Source organism: Coloeus monedula (assembly GCF_965178545.1).
Source record: "Coloeus monedula genome assembly, chromosome: 14".
Taxonomy (NCBI): domain Eukaryota; kingdom Metazoa; phylum Chordata; class Aves; order Passeriformes; family Corvidae; genus Coloeus; species Coloeus monedula.
Genome location: NC_138794.1, coordinates 3,492,378 through 3,513,213, shown reverse-complemented (window position 1 = coordinate 3,513,213; position 20,836 = coordinate 3,492,378). Strand labels below are relative to the sequence as shown.

Genomic DNA, 20,836 nt, shown 5'->3' with positions numbered 1-20,836 from the left:
TTCTCTGGTATGTGTAAAAGGCTGCTCCTGGCCAGCTGTTCATAGTGCAAGTGACCAGTGGTTCCAAAAGGAACAGCCTGCTCTGGGAGCTGCGGTGAGTGATGCTGCCGCGGGGATAACTGCTGCTGCTGCTGCTGCTGCTGCCTGTGATCCCTTAATTTTCATGTTTGACTGGATTCCTGTCAGAAAACTCGGGAGCCTCCTCAATGGAATGTGTCCTTCCACAGTCACACATTAAAAAGTGTTTTACCTGGCTGTGGGCTGCTGAGCTGTGATGTGCCACCTCAGGATGTCTGATAGAAACATGAGGTGAGATTTAAATCAAATGTTTCACTCTAAGTGGATGAACTACCCTATAATATGTACTCCTTTTGGACACCTTGAATTCCTTCAACAGCATAGGAAAAGATAGGCCATAATTTCCTTCCTTTTGAAGGAAAACCCCCAGTGTGGCACCATGGGGGAGGCTGGTATAGAGGTAGTGCAGGATGAGATCCCTGAGCAGGAACAGGCTTGCTCTCTCCATAACATGGGTAGCTGGTGACAAGGTTGAACTTACATAAAATTCAACATTATTCAGTCCCACACACTTTTATTCCATGCTTTTCATCTAAAGGCATGTCTGCACCAACAAGGGAAGAAAGGATGATATGTTAATTATGTATTATTAACTGTCTCCCCACTTCCTAGAAGACTTGAGCATTTTTTCAAATTCACTGCATACATTTTCTTTTTTTTTACTCCTAAAAAGCAGCCAAAATCTTGTAAAAAATTTTAATTATTTACAACATTAAATATCCTTTACATAATCAGCACTGCCAAACAGAGCAGAAGAGCAGCATCAGTGAGACTAACACGTAATGGGCTGTTCTTCTCCTGAGAATAACAGAAATGTTCATGTTAGATATAAAAATGTGTCAGTAGCAGCTGAAAAAGCAAAGCCAGGTGATGGCAGGGGCTCAGCCTGACCTGCAGCCATGCTTCAGCCACTGAACCCACTGGAGCAAAGTCCAACCATCCTTCAAAAACAGAAAAAAAATGCCCTGCCAGGTGCACTGCCAGGTTTGATTTCAGCGAGCAAGGCTAAAAATGGCCATCCAAAGGCTCGTGAGGCAGCTCTGCCAGGGCCGTGCCAGACCCTGCTTTCCACCGTGTCATTAACAACGACAGGGCAGCACTGGAGCTGCTCAGGCTGCAGAGATCTGAGACCTGGTGAGTTTGAAAACCTTTGCAGGGCAAACATTCTGCTCCTATTGCAATAATGCATTGCTGGGAACACGTAACAGATGGCTGCAGCCGAGTGGGGCTTAGCTCTGACCTCTGCCTCTTCAAACGCAGATCTCCGTGCTATGAAATTCCCTTTGGGTCTCAAAACTTTTCCTGAACGTTGAATATATTTCAATAACTTCAGAAATGTTAGATCTTCTCAGAAGCACTGTCTGAAGTGAAACGATCTCTAGGTGGAAAACTGCATGTTGAAAATCAGAGATTTTTGTGAGCCAGCATGAGACCCAGCTCCTGGTTTTGAGGCTGTGTTCCAATTGTACAGGCACAGCAGCAAGACACGTCTTACTGAATCAGTCCTGCTCTAGCAGAGCTTTGGAGACCTACTGTTCTCCACCACAAAATGGATCTCTTCATAAATACCTACCCTCCTCTGTGTGTGTGTGTGTAGCAGTGGTTTTATCCAGGACCCCAGAGCTAAACTCCATGCAGCTTTCCAGGACCATACTTCTGCATCCATGGCTGAATGCTGCAGTCAGAGTAGGCTAAAACCCCTGAACAACATTTCTTGACAATGGTTTGCATTTAATTAATCAAGTTTATGAGCAGATACATCTATTGGCACATGAGGCATGTAGATTTGAGTGGTTTTGTTTTCCTTCCATGTCCTCTCCATTCATTAATACTGGCAGTCTATGAAAAAGAAATCTGTGGCTGCTGTAATCAAGAGGGATTGAGCTCTTGCTTTTCTCCTGACTTTTCATCATTGAATATGATTTGTTACATATGCCCTGGATTGTGCTTAATGTATGCTGGCTGGAGGGAATTCAGATGTTTGGGGAATTACAAATAATAGCAGCACTGGCAACATTTTTGCATTATCATGTCACACTGATACCAGTTTTCAAAGCTATTTACATCTAGTCTTTTGCCACTTATTTCGCTGCTACCTTTAGCCATGGCTTTAATTTTTCTCTGGATGCAGGTTTGTACTGTTCATTAGCCTGAAGATGAATGTTGCTAAACAGGATGCTGGAGTTCCCTGAAGAACAGAGATCTTTCCAATCCTGTTCATCTATAGCAGTGTTGGGTGCATTTATAAAGATAATCCCTGGCTCTGAAAACTGAGAAATTGCAGTGGTTCACCAATCACTCCCTAATGCTGTGGAGGTCCTGTGGTCACTAGCATAGTCATTTCAGTGGGTGGGGAATGGCTTTAGGACAGGGATGAGAGATACAGGGATGATGTTTAAAAAGAAGAAGGGAAAGAGCAGCCCTTTTCTCTGCAGTAGGTTCTTCCTGGAGTGTTCACTCAGGCAGAGCGCTCCTTTTGGCAGAGCAGACAGGATGCACTGCTGGCTCCTCACCCCGTGTGCCTGCACACTCCTGCACACTTCTCAGGACTTCCATTCCAGCCTGGCGGGCTCGGGAGGAGGGGATGGCACAGAGCTCTCCACGTAGGCTGGGGAAGTGTAGGCGCTGGATCTTATTTCACTGTCACCTCTGCTTCGCAGGAAGAGACTGTGGGAAGGGCAGTGACTCACTTGCTGATGAATAAGTGATTCAAGCATGTCTCCAGGAGTGGGACAGACTCATTTCCTCACCCCCAGTGTCTGCCGTGCCCACTGCCATGGAGCCGAGACACACGGATGCCACGCTGCTGGTGTCGGAGCTGGCAGATTTCCACTCCTTCTGAGTGAGAAGAGGATGGAAACCAGGGGTGGAGCAGAGGCTCAGAGAAATACCTTTGCCAAGGCTCTGCAAAGACACCCGTAGGATGGTGTTTAGACTATTGCCTTGGGGTAGAAGGGAACTGCAAATGTCTTTGCGACACTTGAGATGCTCAAGTGGGGGGAACTCCAAGGAGAACATGGAGTTTCTCTCCCAAGCTGCAGCCTGGCCAGCCTTTCCCCAGACTGCTCACCCTTTGGGTGCTGCCAGGGCAGTGCTGCATGCTGCTGTGGGTCAGGGTTGCCTGTGGCCCCTTTCTGCCAGAAGGCCCTTGCTCAGGGCTGGCCCCAAGCCACAGCTACATGACCCTGATCACCTGCAGGCAGCTGCCCCAGCAGGATGCTGTCCCCTCATCCTCAGCAATTCAGTGGGGATTTGGGGCAGGAGGGGAATCTAGTGGAAAATGAACAGACATAGTTTTGCTAAATATGTTTTCTTAGCAGTTTGTGGTTCACTCTTACTGCAAGAGCAAAGGCTTGTTTTACAAAGCATTTTCACAAGTAGCCGAGCTGTTAATGTCACTGTTACCTGAGCAGATTTAATTGTGTTGCTCTCAGCTTAGCGTGACATGATGAGAATGAAAATCACATACCTTTTTGCCAGGAAAAAAATGCCATGTTCTGGAGCAGTTTTGAGTGTTTCCTCCAGGGATACATTCACATATTGTTCTGAGCAGTTTTTGCTGCCAAGGTTTGCTGTGGCATTTATTAAAAAATGCTTTCCATACCATTCACCTTTTATCATCACCATGGGTTTAGTTGAAATGATGTTTCCCCCTTTCCTACCAATATCAGGTTATTATGGCATGTAGAGTGCAGATGTGCTCTCAGATGGAGATACAGGAGCTTTTGGAATTAAATCCATGTTTTTTGAGGGAGGGCATGCATAGCCTTAAGTCTCATTTTCTCCAAAAGGTGCACACTCTTATCTACCAACTGCTTCATAGAGGAAGACTGAAAAGAGAAGCATTTCCCAGCTTTTTTGTTAGTCCTAATGAATGCCTTCATACTCATCCTCTTTGTCCCTCTTCCTCCTGGTGTCCTGGTGTACATGTGCTTCTGTTTACTTTAAGAGATAAAAGAAGGAAGTGATTGAAGGATGGATCATGGGTGCTGCCCTGCAAACCTTTGCTGCTTCAAAGCCTTATATTCAGGCCTATTCCACAGTCCCCACAGTCCCACAGGTGCACGATGTGACACACTTGCTCAAGCCCCTGTAAGTCTGGGTCACTTCAAAGTGTACACACACAGACTTGATTTGCTTGATCCAGTGCCATTTTGCAGAAAAAAAAGTCAGTATTCAGCTTGTGGGCCAGCCCTGTGCACTGAACTGGGGGGTTGGCTACTGAGAAGCTTCATAAATCCCAAAAAGCAGCATGTTGACAGAAATGCTGACAAATCCATGGCTGCACTGGCACTACCAGATGCTTTGTGCCCCAGCACTGCTGCCACAACTCTTCTCTTGCTGTGATCAAAGCACTGGTGCTGCAAAGTGAAGTTCTTTTAGTCAGACCAAGTAGTCTTTGAATACATTAACTTTAAACCTCCCTAAAAATACTGGCAGCTGCTGTCTGGACTTCCCTCATCATAGTTAGAAAGATCACAAGCCACAGTGATACTGTTTTATAGAAATCGATCTCTTTACCTCATGACCAGGATTTCCAGCAAATCTGTGCATTATTAGCTCTTTAAAGCCAGACAACTGTGTTTTTTCAGTTTAAAAATTCAGTTTCTGCAGATGGACAATTAGGGCAGACCATTCCCACCGAGGGATTCATTTTCTAGCCCAGAGTGAGGTACTTTGAGAAGGGTATTTAAAGTCAAAAAGGTGTCCCAGCATTTTTGCAGGTTAATATTAATCTGGTCTGGTAGAGCTGGTCATCAAGAAGCCAACCCACCAGTCCACTTTGTCCCATTTTGTCCATCAGCCCTTGCACTTTGCTGACAGTGCATGGCTCCAGCAGCTGCACCAAACATACTGAGCTGAGAAGACATCTGCTGAAGCCTGGGCTCAAATCTACATTAAGGCCTCTTTCCTTTTGGCACTTGCAGGTGGTCTTCTCGAGTGCCTCATCAACCTGTGGCACTGAGGCTATTTCCTATCCACCCTCCCCTCCACAGCCCAGTATGGTCATGGTCACGGAGAGACAGAAAAAAAGTCTGAGGGCAGCTTAGAAAGGTTTTTTTGAGTGTTCTTACATTTGGGCATCTCTCAGAAAACAAGCTATGGCTTCCCCTGCAGAGCAAACTGAGCCTCAAGGCAGCAGGACACCGAGCTCACCTGGCTCAGCTGGGCACGGGCTGCAAACCTCTCCCTGCCACAGCAGTCAGCAATACCAGCAGTGCCCCGGGGTGTTTATCTGACCTGCTTACAAAGATTTTCAGTGACAGAAACTCCACCACCTTTCCAGGCAATCTGTCCCTGCAACTCTCTGCTCCCACTGTTTATTAGAAAGGTTTTCCTACCATTACCCTGAATCATTTCAGCTGTAATTTAAGCCCCTTATCTCCCTGTGAACACGCAGAACAAATTACTTCCCTCCTCTTTGCAGCAGCCTCTTATGTATTTGAAAACTGCTCTCTCACCTTCTTCTCTTTGGGCTGATGCCAGTGATTTTGGTGTTTACTTTGGCCATGCTTCCGACATCCAGGAGAATTGGTCATCCAGCAGCCACTCTGCTGAGTAGGATCCATCAAATTTTGGTAGTGAACCAGGCAGTGAGGATTACTTGATAGAGGTGAAATCTTCTAGACCAACCAGAAAATTGCAGCAGCACATTTTCTACAGAGCAGGCCCATCGGCTGTCCAGCAAATGAACTGGGCTTCAGAAAACAGGTGGGTTCAGCAGTTTCTCAATGGGCTTTAAGGATATTTTTCAGCCTGGGATGTAGAGCTCTGTTGAACACATGAGATCAGATCCAGATGAGCCTCAGACATGGTTACAAAAGGAACCCTTAAGCAGGAGAAATCACCATCCAGTGGTGCTGATTCTCAGATGGCCTCTCCTGACTAAAAGTGCTGCTGTTAAACACACAAAAGCCCTAAGATTTGCTGGAGAAATTGCAACTCGCTTAATTCTCTGCATACTTAATGCTGTGTTCAACTTCCTAGCACTGCAGTTAGCAACAACACAAACCAGTAAAGGGCTCTGTGCTGCCATTTGGCAGGAGGTAGCAGCCAGGGGGGGAGGCAGCAGCTAGGGGGAGGCAGCCAAGCCTCTGCACCCCTTATGCAGCTTTAAATAACTGCAGCACTAAAGGGCAGGGCCTGGGAGAGCTCTCAGCCCCAGCACCACCCCAGGGCTGAGCACCCCTTCTGCCCAGGGTATCCCTGGGGAAGAAATCTTTGCTTTCACAGGACCAAGATTTTGTCTCTGGCAAGTGCTCAGTATCTGGGGTGGATTGTGCCCTGCTCCCTCATGCCCAGCCCCACGCAGGGGGCAGCAGGGTGCTGTGGGCACACTGCCATCGTGCCCAGCTCCCCTCCACAGGTAGCTCCTTGGGAGAGTTGAATAAGACCTGACCTGTGCTGATGTTCCTTTTGTCCCTGTTTGGTTTGATAGCAGTGGACAAAGAAAGGTTGTTTTTTCTCACATCCAAAGAGCAGTAGGTGCTTGAACAGTAAAAAATGAAGCCCCAGCTGCTGCTTCTGCTTCTCGCATGAAAATTGCTGCATACATATTTACTGTGCTGATTAAACACAAAAAGATCTGCTGCTCTACAGTAAAACAGGGAACTGAAACACTGTATTTTCAATTTTGTTACCAAATTACAATTCATAAATATTTGAGAAAATAAGGGCATTTACATACTCCATTAGTGAGAGTGCAGTTGCTGTATGGCTGCCACTTATTATCAAAGCCCAGGGTACATTGTATAAATAATGCTCTGTTCACAGCAGCATCCTAAAATGACAGCACGCTGAATCCACTTCTTCTGTCAAGATATATTTTATTAAGGGTCAGTATAAACTTCAAAAAAATAACTTGAATAATTTTTGCCACTATCTACCCAAAATAGCAACAGTCTCTAAATTCAATGTAGCTGAATTTTGAAATAGTCAGCTTCCAGGCACAATGTAAATACCTGCCATTTTTAAGGCCATCAGGTAATTTAAATTCATGAGAGTAGCTATAAACATGTATTGAAGTTCTCAGCGGAAAAATGCTGCCCTGCATTACAGGACTAAATCCTGAAAAATTTTATAGAAATATTTTGGCTCTTTCTTTCATGTCAACAGGTCTTTGTAAATGTAGATGTACGAAAAACATCTACCATCTAAAAGTTCTCTATACTTAATCTTTCAGCTGAACTTTTCAGTAATTACTGCAGTAGTGTTTATTTCAAACTTGAACCTGATTTTCCCAATCAGCATTATGAAGCCATCCAAAAGTGCACACCTTCTAACATGATGATAAATAAAGTATCCATGTAGTTATTTGAGAGTGAGCTGTATTAGACAAGCAAAATGCTTAAGAATTTTCTGGACAATGGAGGTAAGAATGAAAGATTTCAGATCATGCTAAATTTTCTGGTCTGCCTCTGTCACAAGAGATTTGCTTTACTTTTATCTGACAAAAGATATTATCAGTTATTTTTTCACTCCTTAAACTTCGTTGTGATAGCATTACCTACTGTAGTAACAATCTAAATAATGTATGTTTCAATCCAGCATTTTAGCTATCTTCAGATGTGGTGGAAACACTACATGGTTGAGCCAGAACACCTATTAGTGCAAGCATAATTTGGAGTATGATTTCTCATGCAAAAATATGAATCTGTAACTCCTACAGAAAATCAACAGGATTCTTTTACTTTACAAGACATTTTGGACTATGAGAACACCACACACAATCACACAGTTCTTTCATTTTGAAAGGGACAGTCTCATACAATGAGCAGAATGAGGCACATGCTCTGTTCCAGTCAGTAACTCTGCTATGCAGGTTAGCTGTCCCATTCTCCATTATTCTGATCATTGTCCTCCTCTTCTTCAGAATCAGCAGACACTTTCTTAATTCGCTGCATGGCTGCCTTAATGCTTCTCTCTAGCTCATTAGGGGATCCTTTACTGACATCCCTGTCAGTATCTCGAGTCACCTTCCTCAGTTTAACTCCTTGCCTTATGGCAGAGAGGATGTTGTCCTTCACGGAGGCGTAGGGGTTTGGCTGCTCCACCTTGCGAAGGTGAACTTCGCTGCGCTTCAGAGAAGCCAAAACTTCATCCATGGAACCTGCAACAGATAAATCTACTGTTACCAGAAGAATGAATGAGACAATCACACTTAAGAGGTATGAAGCCCTACCCAAGTGTTCAGGGCTCTTCCTTTAACCTTTGCTAGTGACAGGAAAAAGAATGGTCTGTTCTGGCACAGACTCTTTCAAGCTCTGCAACAGCAGGCTCTGGAACTGCTTTTAAAAAGCAGTTAAAGCTTTTGTATCTTGAATTGAGAATCCAGTGCCTCTTCATCATTATACAAGGTTGTGCTCTAAGGAAGAAATGATACACAAAGGACAATGCTCTTTTTTCATTACAACTTTATGGGCTTTCAAAAAATATTTCACTGAACCAAAAAAATCTCTTGCATTCTGTGTTATAAACAATCCACCATCCCTCCTAGCTTGCCCAGAAGCCTGCTGAGACTGTCAATTGCATTTTTGCTCAGCCAAGAGAAAAATGAAAGGATTTGAGTAGAAGGGCTTGAAAGTGCACCACTGAAGTCATTGGGAGCCAGATCAGGCCCTATGCAGGCAGCTCTTTTCTGTATGGACTTAGAAAACAATTCCTATTTTACATGATTTAGATCCCAGGTGTATGTTTCTGAACTTCAGACCATGAAGGACACCATACTGAGAGCTTCCACTAACCCTCCTAATACACACTAATTTGTGTTTTACTCCTTCTGCTGGATTCTTTGCTGCTTGCTCCAGACTGTCAGACAGGGAGGCTGTTTCCCTGGACAGCAAAAGGGCCAGACCATCTGTGCCTCACAGCCAGAAATATTTTTGCCATGCGCAGTGCACACAAGGTTATGTGATTAACATCAACCACTTGAAATGTAACGTTCTGCTAAATCCTGTGCTACCTTCAGAGAATAAAAAGGATCAAGCAAAGATCCACCAGATTGCCTTACAAAGCCTACAAGTAAGAGAGTCTTAAGGCTACTAATTAAATGGGCTGCCTGGTAAAAGATTAGTTAGACAAACAAATTATAAAAGAAGCCCCTCCTGACTTTTCACGTGCAAAGACATGAGTAGCCCATAACTAACACCAACCTGTTTATGAAGTTGTTTCAGTAAGTTCCTGTGGCAGTAATTTAGCAATTACTATTATGGCTACTGATATGATGGCTTCCTTCAAGAAATAGGTGTAAAGAACTAATCGGATCTCTCCAATAAACAAAAAATAACTTTTCTTATCAAAAAATAATGAAAAGACATGTTAGGCTGTGAATGGCAGTAAATATTAGCTACCAGCAAGGCTGTTGCAACAGCAATCAGACTACTCTGGTGTACCACTCCTGTTACTAATCAAGGCTTCTTAAGAGTATCTGTAGTAGAGTTATCCCATGGATATCCCACACTGAAGTCTGCACTGCATGCACAGTAGTTTGCCATGGTAACTCAACTGTGTCTCAGCCCTTCAGCTGCTTGTACTTCCCCACAGCTCGGAAGAACGAAAAACGCTGAACTTCCCCTGGTATTTCTGCCTCTGGTTTGCCTCTTAAATGATAGGATACAAAGGCTGCTTGGATGTATTGTGAAGAGTCGAAAAGGAAAAGGAATGTACCACGTTTAATGACATTCCTCATTCTAGCGTAAGCTCCACTGTGAAAAACAACAAAAAAAATTGCTGCCTTCCAACTTAGATCAATCTCTCTGACATAGTCAAAATATCCACTTGCCTTAGAGATAGAAATAAGCCTGTTAGCAGGATGCAACCAGTGCAGCCTTGGGAGGCTGCTGAGCTCTATTCTCATTCAAACTACTCTTTCAATTGTCGAGTTCAGCCTTCAATTACACCTGCATGATCTTGCTAACAAAGAAAAGGTGTAACAGAGCAGAATTTCTTCCCTAGGAATGTACACCAAAGCTATTCACCTGCCTTTCAAATCCTGGTTGAATTCTGCATGAATTCTCTTAGGAAACCTTTATTTAGAAACCAAGCAAATTATAAGTGGACACAGGCTGTGCACACCTTAGAAACACAAGCAGCCCAATTACCAGCTCTGTAGTACATAAATCATAAACACTGAAGTGCAGCCTTAGTACAGCTACAAATTTACCCACATTGGTCTTCTGATTGGAGCATCAGGGCCCTGTGAAGTGTCTCAAACAGGACACACAAGTCATTGTTACTCATTTAACATCCTGAGCTATGGTCAGTGTTATTATACATACTTTCTTAGACTAAGCTTTCCAAGAGCCTCATTCTCTTGATCAAAAGCACACATTATTCCTGTCCAGAAGCAGAGGGAGGGAGACCACAAAAATACAGGAAATGCATTAAAAAAGCACCAGTTGATGTGAGCATACTTACCTATGCAATTATTTATAGACCTCCTGGATGAGTCATCCTGTTTGTGCAGTGCAGGGCTTTCTGAGGGGCTATCAGAGCTGAGGGGCAGTGGTTTATCCTCTGCTGCTGACAGTGTTTTTAACTGGAGAGGTAGGGGGGGAGGTGGGGGAGGAGGGGGCAAGGGAGGAGGGGGTGGAGGAAGAGGTGGTGAGCATGGAGAGACCATCAATTCCTCACTGTGCTTTTGTTCCTCTGTGTCACCATCAGTAACAAAAATCTGGACAGGGATATCTGCTGGGGTATTCTGACATAAAGCTTTTGGTTCCTTGTCTTCTACAAGCAGAATGCTCTGTGGCTGCTCCAGAGCTGCCCTTGCTCTCGGTGAGGGTGCAGGGGGCAGAACTGCTGGGGCTGTCCCTGCACTCGGTGCAGGTGGAGGGGACAGCACCACAGTCTGCTGAGGGATGCCTCGTGGCAACTTGGGACTGAGAGGCTGGGGATGAGATGTTTTCAGAACAACATGAGCCGGACATTTCTGAAAAAGAAATCATAAGGCAGGAGGTCACATCTCCATTGGACTGGCCAAAACATCAACCCCAATGACATAAAAAGCCACAGAGCACAGACCTGTCCCACTCACCCATTTGAGCAGAAAATTCAACCCTCAATAAATTTAAATGACAAAGTATTTCTTTCAAAGCCATTTCCTCACCTGCATTCTTTGCAACAGATTCCACACCTGGAAACTGTATCTTCAGCAGATTTAATCCTCTTTATTCATTACACATAATCCTACTTTAGGCTATCCAAATGGTTATCTCTGATTTGGACTACGCTCACATGTGAGCTATGGCTACTTTCTGACGTGTTTTGACACCATTTAGGACTACTGTCGTTCACAGTACTTGCCTCCCTGAATGCTTTCAGCCTCTCCAGTGTTTTCTGACGTTCCTGGCTTATCCAAGCTTTTTTCTTTTTCTCCTCCTCTTTTTGTTTGTCTCTCTTCTGCATTAAAACACAAGTAAGTGAGCCCTAGTATGTGAAAACAAGAAGCTGCCAGATTGCCCAAGGCTGCTGTTTGGTACTCACAATCTGTATGCTGTGATGCTGCTGGAAGCGTTTTCTGCTCTCTTCTGCCTGTTGCAGTCTCTGCCGATGGCTCGCTTCACATTGATCCTGGGAGAAGAGCAGAATTCATGCAACTCTCAGTCAGTTCACATTTCCTGTGCACCAGCTGTGCCATTAGCTCCTGTGCACAGGCCACTAAATAGCAACCACAGTTGAGTGCTAGGCAGCAACAAGAAAGATGGCTAAGCTCAACTAGTGTCAGCTGTGAGACCCTGATGGCGAAGTCTGTGGGACTCCTTCATGGCTAAAGCCAATGTTCTCCTCACCAGCCATATTTTTGCTCATACTGCAGCAAAAATGTATCCAGCTGTGACCCAATCCCTCTGTCTTACAGTTTAGTTAAAAAAAAAAAGAAAAAAAAGAAAAGAAGAAAGGGAGATGAAAAGAAGAGAAGACATAAGCTCATGCAAAGACATGAGGAAGAAGGCAAGAAGGAAGCTAGCAGGGCACGACAAAAATACAAAGCTACTTTTCCCCCTCTCCCTTATTTGCCATAGCTCCCAAGTACAAAGCCAGGGAAGCAAAGGTATGGAAAGCACAATTAATGCCTAGCAAAGGTACTTTCTGTTAGCAACGAGTGCCACAGAGAAGCTGCAGGCTTCAATATTTTCTCTGGGAGTCGCTTTTTGTCTCTGCACAGAGGGGGATTATCCACATGGCTGGACAGGCATTTGCAAATCATGTGGCATTTGGCTTCAGTGTTATACAACCAATAGACAGCAAGTGAATGAAAACAGAAGCAAAAGAAGTGTGTGCCAAGGAAGTAGTTGCAAGCAAGAGACAAAAGATGGCTCACAAATCATTTCCAATGTAACTCCCAGTTTGTCCAGGCTCCTGAGGGATAAAAGGTCAGACAGACTGGAACCTAAACTCTGCCCCAGCAGAACTGCAGGTGTAAGGTAAACTCATCTCACTGAGAAGGTTCATGAGAGTCAACTTGTGTCTTCCTAGTGTTCTGCTCTGAATGGGAAACAAAGGAAAAACTGCCCTTTGCACACAACTGAGAGGCTGAAGAGAGAACTGCAGCTGTTAAAGTTTCCCCTTCCTTCAGTTCAGAGATAAAGTATCAGTGTGTGGGTTTTCCTATCACTGCAGCTTCCTCAACAGAAGGCCAGTCTCCTCCCGTACTGCAGCTGCTTTGGAAAAGGCAACTAGGGCAAAGCTCCAGCTGGCCCCACAGGACTCTGGTAAGGTCTAGCTGATGGGGGAACACCTGGGTCACCCAGGTAAGTTTGTAGTCTCTTTCTAAGCCAGAGACAAACTTGCACCACACCACGGAGTGTAAAGCTGCCTTAAAATCCCATTGCCTCTCTTTCTGCTTGCAGGCCTTGGCACTGAGTCACGAATTATCTTGTACACGCCACCCAAACTTCCCTAATGGCTTCCTGTCCATCCCTTGTGAGTCAAGACATTAGCTGAAGAAAATGCACATCTCCAGGACTGCATTTACTTTTTTGTTCCTGAGGTAGGCTCTCCTCGCACAGACAGTCCCACGCTTTGTCTCCAACTGCTTAGTCTTCTGCCTCAGCACCGTCATTGCTGACAAGTCAGCGTAATGTTGTCCCATGGTCTGTTCAATGACCTTGAGCTCCTCAGGATTTTCACATGTATCATAGTAAACAACTTCATCCTGTTTCTCTAAAAAGGCATTTGGCATTTTTTAAGAAACCAAAAATTGCCACAGTTATTTAAACATTTCAAGAGCTAACGACATTTTAAAAGCCATTGAAGGCAGTGAGTTAGTTATGAGTAAGTGTAATGCTCCAGAGCCAAGCTGGGTCCTTCACAGTCTTATGCAAACATGTCACCTTACTCACAGGGGTGCTTTGCAGGATCAAATTTATGCTGTTAGCATTTGTTATTTAGCTTCCTCTTTCAAATGTCTCCCTGTGTTTTAACTCCTACCTTCACCAACTGGAGTTTTCCTGGAAAATGGAAGACTGTTCTGATCAACACTGGGTGTCTTATTTTACTACTTACAGCACTTTAGTTATGTAACAAGGGGCAGCAATGTTTACTTCACAGTCTACATGGTAACAGAGAACTCATAAGCACAAGTAAGAACAGGACTGGTGCTGAATTTGGTATAAATATGTCACAAAGAGACACTTAAACTGGAAGATAGTAGTATTCAGGTACCATTCTAGCTATAACCATCTCTTTTTGTCATTACAGGATGTATTTTGTAATTCCTACATGTTAGATTAGAACAGATTATGGTGAATTACAGGACTATTTCAGCAGGTTCACGATATCCACAGTCTCTGTGCACAGCTATTAGAGCAGTTAAGCACTGTCAATACAAATTATTCCATGCTAAACCAGGGCATGCACATATCACAGCTGCTGGCAAGATGAGCAACCAGTGTGGCTTTTTTTTTTTTAAAACTTGTGTTATCAAATTAGGGTCTAATGAATCAAAAGACAAAATATCAGATGGTGCCACAGCATTAATGTTTTACAGCAATCCTTTCTACTAGCAAGACCCGAGCAGTGATATCCATTTTTTTTTAATTGAAAACAGAGCAAGCTATGTCAATCCTGTGTTCTGAATATGTGCTTAAATAATATTTTATTCTCACCTTTAATTTGTCTCTTTATAGTGTCCAACTGTACAATAAGCAGCATCTCTTCATGTTTCAATACTTCAAGCTGTACATTATATAATTCCAGCTGTGTTTCATAATACTGTATTTCCAGCTCCTCCACTACACTCAAGTTCTCTTCTTGTTCACCAAGATTCTCCATCTGTAACAGAAAATAAAAAGCATTAGTACCAAAATATGCACACATGAAACATGTCTGGATGCACAAATTCCTGTAAGGAGCCTGGTCTAACTGGCAGCTACTTTGGTATGGAAACAATAGAGCATTAGAAATGGCTTGGAGCAGAAACTCAGAGGAGCAGAGGGCCTTATTAACCTAAATAAAAATTTACCTTAATTTACCTAAATTTACCTTAAGTTTACCAGGAGAGACTTCATCATAATCTGCACAAACGATACTGCTCCTGAAAACAATTATATATGGTACAGTACTCTAATCCTAGAAAATGAGTATCAAGTACTCCTAGCAGCACTTAGATGGCATCAAAGATTAATAGTAAATAAGTATCTTTATTTTTCAGTGTCCTCTGAAGATAATACCTGGTCTTTATCTCCCTAAAAATCCTAACAATTTCAAAGGTTAATATCCCAAATGCTCAGATAATACTAAAAGCATGTATCTTAAGCTCTGCTGTGCGTCCTCAAACATGCAGGAGCAATTAAAAAACTGCAGACATGCATTTTCCACAACTTAAAACCATGCTGAAAATCTAAATTTTTTCATAGACAAAGACTTCAAAAGCCTACTCCCATGACCATTTTGGTAGGTTTTGATCAGCCCTTCAAAGGACAGTGACCCAAAAGGAGGCTTTGTAAGGTCTTACGAGTTTCTGAATGCCAGTTCTCTTCTGTTTCAGGCACAACTCTCTTGCTCTCAGATGCTGAAGGGTTTCTTTTGCTAACATATATTTCAGATTTTCTAGTCGTGGCAAAGCTGATGCCCAGGCGGTTTTACCAAATCTCTCCTCGTCTTGTTCCATCTGTTTGTGCATTGCTGTAGATTAAAACATGGCAGCAAAACATGAGAAATGCAGTGTACTAATAGCCCTTGTGTGTTTCTGAAGTATTAAAAATGCTAATCTTATTAAATGATTTCTGAAGCTTTAGAAAATACAAGATTACCAGGTTGAATTTGTGATCTTAGACATGTAAGTAAAATACTTCACTGTACCATGGAAACATGCCCTAACAGTTGCACAGCAAAATACTCGTTCACATGCTGAAATCCTTGAGGCTTGCACACCAAACATTGAAAGCACCCATGGATTTTGTGCAGAGGTTCGCAGCCACACGTCTCAGGCAAGCCAAATCCAAGCTGGAAACCAAACTGGTTAAAAGATACAAATCTTAAGTGAATAAAGTGCTTCTTTCTCAAGCCAGACACTCACCCGAACCTCAGGTTCTGCACAGAGATAAGAAGAGCTCTCAGTCACCTAAGTTAGGTATTTACACAACCTTTTGTGTAAATCATTCCAGTTACCTGCCAGAGCCTTTACAGTTTCCTTGAAGTAGTTCACAGTGATATCCTGAATGGAGCACACAGCACTCTCAGCTCGCTTAGTCCATTCTTCAGCATCCTTCTGCAAAGCTGCTACTCTTCTAGGCCCCAGATTATCATACTGCAAAGATTTCTGCAAGGACACAAAATTCTCAGTTACCGTGTGGCTTCCACAGGGGTGCAGCCACACTATGCTACACTTGGAGACATTTCAAGCATGGTGGCAAACATGACCTTTCCCTCACCTGTCACAAAGTGAATCACTGCTCATGCCTATTTCTTATTCTCTAGGCTAATTCAGGACCTTTGTCTCCCAATCCTGACCTCACATTTGGATTAATTTACTTTAAAATATTTTTAAACTATCATCTTTAAAATCATGTCCAACACAAGTGTTTTCAGTTGTTACTAAAAGTAACTCAAACCCCCTCTTCTACGTGCAATGTTCTCTTCTATTTTTCCCCCACGTGTTGACAGCACATTGCACCAGCAGGTTCTTCAGTTTGGCAGTTCTTCCACACAGGGACAGGGATACAGAAAAGAAACATAAGAGAATGTTTTCAAGTCCACAAAGGAGACAGGGGTACAAGCCTAGTATTCAAACATATTTTTAGAAGAATTGTATTTCAAATGAGCCTAAATATCCCTTACAGGGTTGGGTTTTTTTAATACAAACTTTGCCTCATTCTTTCCAATTTCCACTTTAACTTTCAGAACAGTAAGTACATTGAGCATTTTACTGTCACAGGTTTAGACCTTCAGCACCCAAGCACCTTAATCTAAACATAAAACTGCTCTGCTCTTTAACAGCTCACTTTAATTTTAACACACTATTTAAGGAAAATCAAAATAGTAAATGGCTGTCATTTCCAGGGGCATTGTAACTTTCAGGATGTGCTTCCAGTTTAGGATGCACATAAAACAAAGTGAACACAGTAACAAATGATATGTTTTAATCTGCAGTCCTAGCAGGTAGCAGTAATAGAAAACTCCTTTGAGTGGGAAGATCTTGTTTGTCTTCCACTCTACCACCACAACTGAGTTAATCTGGTGCAGCAGCATTCCTGGAAGATGACATTCTCAGTGTCACAAACTAATCCCACAGAAGGTGGCACAACAAAGGCTACTTAGATCACTGTAAATTCAGCCTCCCAGAGAGTAAACCCCAGGGAGGTGGAGCCTGGGAATATTCTGCTTTTAAGGGGGACACTGGTGGGAAGACAGCTGCAGTTCTAGTCAAGCCCTTATCACGGACTCCAAGATCCTGAGTGGCTCTGCCCTAACTCTGAATTTGTCAGTCATGTTTGGTGATAGACAGCTTTGGCAGAGGATAAAAAAAGCAGGTACAGACAGAAGTAGGGAATGTTCCATGATTTGAACTTAAACTGCTCCAAGAGCAGCTGAAGCCCCACTACATAGCTTGGCCTTTTGCTTTGTAAAGGCAGACTTACCAGGATTTCCAGTTTGTACAGAGTCGCCAGCTCTCGCATATCTCTGAAGGGCTGCAGTAAATACTGGTAGAATTGTGTTGCCATGGTGACCAAATCCTGATAAGCCTCATCTTCTTCTTCATAAACCTTCATCAAAGCCACCATTGTGTCAGCACTTTTATGCTGCTCCAGAACCTAGTGGGATAAAAGGTAAATCAGACACGGCTGCTTTGCATTTGTGTGTGCTGGATGCTGCTGCCAGGCTCGGTGGAAAGGACCTGTCCTTCCACAACCAAGACTTCTCATGTACAGGAGCCCTGCGCCAGGCATTCTGCAGCCACCCCAGCTGAAAATACCTCCAACACCACACTGTTAAAGGCACTAATTGCTGCACATTCCATTATGAGCCTGCAAGGAGCATCCTGCCTAGGGCACCCACCAGAAACATTCTAGTAACTGTGTGCAGATGATTTGGTTGCTGCTTTTTATAAACATAAATGGGAATCTTGGGAAGTCTGTGTACTGGAAGGACAAGCAAGGTATTCTTAAACTAGCTGTTGCATGGCTTCCACAATTACTAAATGACTGCTAATGACTTTCTGGATCCAGAATTTCTGACTTCAGGCACAGGAAAAAAGATTGGCATTTACTTCTGATAACACCCTGCAGTTAAATTCCTTTAACATTTGTGTAATTTATAATAGCTTATTCTAACCTCAGTTCTAGTGGTATTACACTTTATAAGGCATAATTCTTCCAGGGAATTACTGCCTTTCCGATACACTACGCTCTATTTATTTCCTTCTATGACAGAATAAAAAGTTGGGCATTTCCCCTCAATTGCATTTGTTTACTGGCACCAATCAAAGCTTCAAAGATTTTTCTTTGACACCAGCTGGCAGAGACCACGGCATGCTCTACATGCCAGGATAGAGTGAGCTGGCTGAGAGAACACAGCTAAGTTCCACTGAGAAACAGACCTTCCTGGAAGGACAGTGTGTGCTCTGCAGCTCCGTAAAGAGGGAAGGGGATGGGAGGGGTGTGTGTGCTACCAGCAGTGAGAAAAACCATTAAAAGAATAGGCTTGGTTGTGTTGCAACTGAAAGCACTGAAATTAAACCATCAGCTTTACTCTTGCCAGCTGAGTCTGGGTAAGACAGCAGAGTTCCTACATATGGAGGAACTTCCCCTGAAAAAATCAGTGGAAGTCAGCTCAAGGGCATTTCCCACCCACCCTGTCTGCAGGCCTGGCACAGACAGAACAGGGGAACAAGAGAATCTGAACTGCAACATTTCTGATAATCCCATAAGTGTGGCAGCCTCTTAGGCCTCCCCAGGAGCTTATGGTAGCTCACACAGAGACCTAGGGCCCACCTGCAGCAATTTCACAGTCTGTTTTTGCCCCACTATGGAAGCCAAATACAAAAGCAACAGGCTGACTTTCTGATTTCCACTCTAAAAGCAAGTAGTGAGGCTCATGTTGCTCCTGGAGAATGCTTAGAGTGAGTAAAAGGGAAGTATTAGTGAAGGACATGAATGTAAAAAGGAAAAAAGGATGCTCTGGTACTTCAGGTTGGTTTAATGTCTATTTCTTGAATCTCTTGTAACTTGGTCTAGACTGCAGTATAATGAATTTAGTCCCTGTGAGGCCTGCAAGTACAACACCACTCTACAACGTGTTTAGCCATATCTAAAATACAGCTGGAAATTGCAGAGTAACTACCAGAGGCACCAAGTTGTACTTCACCACCAAGCCCCAATGGCCACACAGCCAAGCATGCTCATGCTGCTTCCAAAAGAACGTGGTGGCTAGAACGTGTTTCTAACTGGGTTGTGAACTGTTCCAGTCAGTGACAGACACTGACTTTTGTATACAACAAGGTACATGTTCGTGTAAACTAAAGCTGTGTTTTTAAAAACAGTGTCTTCCTGAAAAAGTAGTGTTGTTACAGCTGTTAAGACTGCAATAGGAAACAGAAGGCTGAAGTCAGCTGTCATAACTTTCCTCCAAAGCACGATCACTTTCATAAAATACCTTTCAGCTTACTTTGCCAGAAAAAAGAGACTGTAAACAGGTACTGCAAGAAACAGCAGCAACACACTGGTGGAGCCTGAAGTCCCTGTAACTCGTCAACATTCCGATGTCCTAACTGCAATTCTGTTACTACACACCACCCCTTGAATTCATGCTTACAAGACGAGGAAAAAAATCCAGTAACACACCTACAGCAAGAAGAAACTTAAAGTACCAAAGGAAGAAAGTGCTAACGTTATCATTACTTCATACAATCATTAGGGCTAAATTTGACACTTATTAAAAAAAAACCCCAAAAACAACAACAAACCCACACACAATTTCTTTGAATACAAACCACGGTTATAAGACCAGGGCTAAGTTTGGTCCTAATAAAAGACTGGGAATCCCCCAGTTGCAAGCATTACTGCAAACATGTAGTCTGAGACCTTCACAGGGAGGTTAGAAAATGAGCACATGATTGTATTCTCCTCTTCGGTTACTGTTCCACCCATTGCCCAACACTGCTGGATGTTTTCAGCAATGTGTTTTTCTAGGAGTGCCTGCAGCTTAAGTAAGAGCCCCAGTGCCTTACAGTGACTGCCCACCCGGAGGTGGCTTATTCCCCACTTAATAAAGGTGCACTTGAAAGACCGATGACAGTACTTCAGAAAGTTGACTTGGTGGCTTCCAGACAATAAAAGTGTTTGTGTAAGCACAAATCTGGACACTGGACAACACCACGAGCAAGTTGTTATCAGTGACTTGGCCACCCTTGCTCACGTGAGCCTGGAAAATCTGCCTTGATCGATGAAGGTCCCGCAGCTGCGGTGGCTGCCAGGCTTATCATGCAACTCCCAGGCGAGCGAGGGGTGCCGAGATGAGACTCAGACAGCTGCACCCGAGAGCTGAGCTGCAGCACCGTACAATAAAGATGATCCTAGACCGAGGGCTCCCTTCTCCAGTCCGCAGGGGGTGGCCCGGCAGCCCCCGGCCCCGCAGCTCTCGGGGCCCGCCCCGCGCCCCCGGGCCCCTCCGCCCCGCGCCCGGCCCCGGGGCCCGTACCCGCCGCAGGGCCTCCTTGGCCCGGGCCAGGTGGCCGCGCAGGGCCTTCCCGCGGAGCTCGTGCAGGCTCTCGAAGTACTCGTCGTCGCAGCAGCGGTCGGCGGCGAAGAGCGCGTCCAGCACCACGCGGCCGCCGCAGAGCTCCAGGGCCCAGCCCAGGTAGAGCTCCAGCGCCCGGCACAGCTCCTGCAGCTCGGCCTCATCCGGCGCGGCGCCGCCGGGGAACAGCACGGCCCAGAGCCCGCCGGCGGCCGCGCCGGGAAGCGCGGGCGGCAGCTCGGGGAAGGCGGGCTCCAGGCGCGGGCACACGGCCGACAGCTGCCGGTGGACGCCGCGCAGGGCCGGCGCCGAGAAGAGCCCGGCCCAGCTCTGCGGGGCCTGCGCCGCCGCTTCGGCCCGCCCGTGGCAGGTCACCGCGAACGCGCCCTCCGCGCCGTTCCAGCCCACGAGGAAGCGGAGCCGCGGCGGCGGCTGAGGCTCGGCGAAGGCGGTGTCGCGCACGGCCACCCACCCCTCCAGGCTGTCGGGCTGCGGCTCCATCGCGGCAGCGGCGACGACGGGCCCCGGAGCGAAACAGAAACCGAGCGCCGGGCGGGGCGGGGCCGCGAGCGCGTCACGGGCA

General features: G+C 44.9%; 1 protein-coding gene across 1 annotated transcript; it reads right to left on the bottom strand.

Annotated features, from left to right (window-relative positions):
• Positions 1–6,885: 6,885 nt before the first annotated feature.
• Positions 6,886–20,769, bottom strand: WHAMM (WASP homolog associated with actin, golgi membranes and microtubules). The gene is made up of 10 exons (XM_082290771.1): positions 20,215–20,769; positions 17,157–17,330; positions 15,688–15,838; positions 15,032–15,201; positions 14,184–14,349; positions 13,052–13,239; positions 11,563–11,649; positions 11,383–11,478; positions 10,495–11,008; positions 6,886–8,188 (listed from the first exon to the last, which is right to left on the bottom strand). Exons 1-10 carry the CDS (start codon positions 20,752–20,754, stop codon positions 7,902–7,904), a joined length of 2,373 nt encoding a protein of 790 aa, XP_082146897.1. The 5' UTR covers positions 20,755–20,769; the 3' UTR covers positions 6,886–7,901.
• Positions 20,770–20,836: the final 67 nt, after the last annotated feature.

Coding starts and splice junctions, on each gene's coding strand:
- WHAMM (XM_082290771.1), bottom strand. CDS start 20,754: ATGGAGCCGCAGCCCGACAGCCTGGAGGGGTGGGTGGCCGTGCGCGAC. Junction 11,479..11,562: donor AGCATCACAGCATACAGATT/GTGAGTACCAAA, acceptor GTTTTAATGCAG/AAGAGAGACAAACAAAAAGA. Junction 11,009..11,382: donor GGCTGAAAGCATTCAGGGAG/GCAAGTACTGTG, acceptor TTTCTTTTTCAG/AAATGTCCGGCTCATGTTGT.